The 2931-nt window shown below is 35.6% G+C and overlaps 1 protein-coding gene across 1 annotated transcript; it reads left to right on the plus strand.

Moving 5' to 3' along the window:
* Positions 1 to 1152: 1152 nt before the first annotated feature.
* On the plus strand, positions 1153 to 2356 carry LOC138891698 (uncharacterized). The gene is made up of 3 exons (XM_070175450.1): positions 1153 to 1465; positions 1509 to 1752; positions 1876 to 2356. Exons 1-3 carry the CDS (start codon positions 1153 to 1155, stop codon positions 2354 to 2356), a joined length of 1038 nt encoding a protein of 345 aa, XP_070031551.1.
* The last annotated feature ends 575 nt before the right edge of the window (positions 2357 to 2931 follow it).

The raw sequence follows: 2931 nt of genomic DNA on the forward strand, positions 1-2931 counted from the left end.
GGGACTGATTGTGAAGATATTATGGGATCGGGTTGCACGCCGCAACATGTTTTTATTTATTTATGCCTGGACCTGGCTTATTATAGCGTTAGGGCTTAAGGAGCCCCTTCAGAGTCTGCACCCCCCACAGTGAACGCAATGGATATTATATTTGGGATGGAGTTCCCTGGGCATGTAGTTGCGATATATATACACTTTTGGGAAGTTCCCTGGGCATGGAGTTGCCCTATACATTATATTCGGGATGGAGTTCCCTGGGCATGGAGTTGCCCTATACATTATATTTGGGTTGGAGTTCCCTGTACATGGAGTTGCCATATACATTTAGATTTGCGTTGGAGTTCCATGGGCTGGATTGGCCCTGTACAGTACTGAGTGACTGAATGCCAGTTATTATGTATATATATTTGGGATGGATTTCCCTCGGTTGGATTGGCCATATACAATACTTAGTACTTTGAGAGTGTGAGTACGTGAGTTCATCACTGTACTGCATTGCATTAGACATGTATACTTGACATGTAGGCAAAGAGAAGTCTTTTTTTTTACTCATGCCATGTGATAATGAGATTTCTTATATGTCGTTAAAGTTTTGAGAAAAATCACACATTTCAGGCTTACTCATATGTTCGGTGACTTTCAGCAAAAGATTTGAGTTTTACTATTATATTGAAAAGAAAATGTTTATTTTCCAGAATTTTATACGAGATGAGCATTTTATTATTGAGTTATTACTTGTGCTTATTTAAATTGTATTGTTATAAGATGTTATTAGTTATTGGAGTTGGACTCTAACCCTTGTCCTAGCTCGTCACTAATTTCAACCTAAGGTTAGATTTGTTACTTATTAAATTGTATTATTATAAGATGTACCTGCGTTCCAGTCATTGCTTCCTCTTGTTCATGGTAGCTTTAAAATTTTTAATCTGTTCATGTATATTTAAGACAAATGACGTATCTTTATTTCACACCAGCTTTGTAAATTCGAATCTTAGAAGCTCATGATTTATACTACCAGTCCTTGGGGAGTGTATTAATGTCAGTTAAATATTAATTGAATTGGATTGTTGTTATTTGGCTTACCTAGCGGGTGAGGTTAGGTGCCATAACGACTAATTGGATTTTGGGTCGTGACACTCTCATAAGGAACAAATGGCTTTTGTTCTGCATTATGTCAACAAGGAAGGTGAACTTATTGAGCGATTCCTTGGTCTTGTTCATAATAAAGGTACAACTGCACATGCATTACAAAAAGCAATATATTCTTTGATTTTACAACATTCATTGAGTTCATCTCTAATACGAAGACAAGGGTATGATAGAGCTAGTAACATGCAAGGAGAAATCAATGGTCTTAAAACTTTGATTCTAAAAGATAATCCTTCGGCATATTTCATACATTGCTTTGCTCATCAGTTGCAATCGACTCTTGTAGCTGTTGCAAAGAAACACCATGATGTAAATAGTTTTTTTTGACATTCTTGCTAATGTTTTGAATATTGTTGGAGGTTCTTATAAGCTTAGGGAGATACTTAGAGATGATCAAGCTAAAAAATTAGATGAGTTATTATTGCTTGGTGATGATCAAAGACCAGGTGATACCCATTGGGGATCTCACTGTAAGATATTGCGTAACTTTATTTCTTTATTCTCATCAATTGTTCATATACTTGGAGTTCTTGCAAATGTGGGTTCAAATTATCAGGAGAAAGCATTGGCAAAAAGTCTAGTGGAAGATATAAGATCTTATGAGTTCGTATGTATAATACATTTGATGTTAAAACTATTGGCAATTGTATATGATTTGAATATGGCCCTATAAAGAAAAGATCAAGATATTGTTAGTGAAATGAAACTTGTTGATTTCACAAATAGGCAATTGCAAACAATGAGGGAATCTAAATGGAAATCTTTGATAGAAGACGTCTCTTTGTTTTGTGATAAGAATGGTATTGTAATCCCAAAAATGGATGAGAAGTATGCACTTGGAAAGTTGAAGTGTAAAAGCTCAAATGTTACATATTCCTATCATTTGTACGTAGAGGTGTTTTGTGCTGCTATTGATTTGGAACTTTCGGAGCTTAACAATTGTTTTAGTGAGGTAAATATTGATCTGGTTCTTGGTATGGCTAGTTTGAGTACCGATGATTCTTTTGCAAATTATGATAAAAACAAGATTATGAAACATGCTACATATTATCCAAATGAATTCACTGCTTCTAATCTTGAAGATCTTAGTTGTGAGCTTGACAATTATATTGACTATGTGCGAGAAATGGACAATGCATTCTCTAACTTGAAAGGGCATGGTGATATGTCGAAGACATTGGTTAAAACAAATATTCATAAGACATGAGGACTTGTTTATTTACTTGTGAAGCCGAGTTTGATATTACCTGTGGCTACTGCAACGGTCGAAAATGGGGACTTTTTGAATGATTGTTTAGTTTTTTATATAGAGGATGAAGTATTTGGAAGTATACCTAATGATGCAATCATTGATCATTTTCAAAACATGACAAGTCGTCGAGTGTAATTGAAATGATAATGTTTATATTCATATATTGTCACGACCCAATTCTCCCTCCGTAAGATGTCGTGGCGGTACCTAGTCTCTACGACTAGGTAAGCCTAACACAAATGCGGAAATAACAAAATGGAAGGAAAACTTAAAAACTAACTGCAATAGATAACTGATAACAATGTCGCTCAGCATGTACAATAACCAACACTCTAGTAATATACGGTATTCCCAAAACCTGGAACATCATAAGTCACAAGCTATAGAAGGAAACTAGAATCTCTATACACCAGAGTCTAATAAAAGAAATAGTGAAAGTAGATAACATAGAAGAGAACAGAGGGGGACTCAGAGGTCTGCGGACGTGGCAGATATACCTTGAAGTCTCCGTACAACAGCAAGCACTCTCA

Source organism: Nicotiana tomentosiformis, chromosome 1 (assembly GCF_000390325.3).
Source record: "Nicotiana tomentosiformis chromosome 1, ASM39032v3, whole genome shotgun sequence".
Lineage (NCBI taxonomy): Eukaryota > Viridiplantae > Streptophyta > Magnoliopsida > Solanales > Solanaceae > Nicotiana > Nicotiana tomentosiformis.

What these genes read in the sequence shown, in the direction of transcription:
- LOC138891698 (XM_070175450.1), top strand. Translation starts at nt 1,153, where the DNA reads ATGGCTTTTGTTCTGCATTATGTCAACAAGGAAGGTGAACTTATTGAG. An exon ending in GAAACACCATGATGTAAATA is followed by an intron (nt 1,466 to 1,508) that starts GTTTTTTTTGAC and finishes ATATTGTTGGAG; the next exon opens with GTTCTTATAAGCTTAGGGAG. An exon ending in GAAGATATAAGATCTTATGA is followed by an intron (nt 1,753 to 1,875) that starts GTTCGTATGTAT and finishes TTTCACAAATAG; the next exon opens with GCAATTGCAAACAATGAGGG.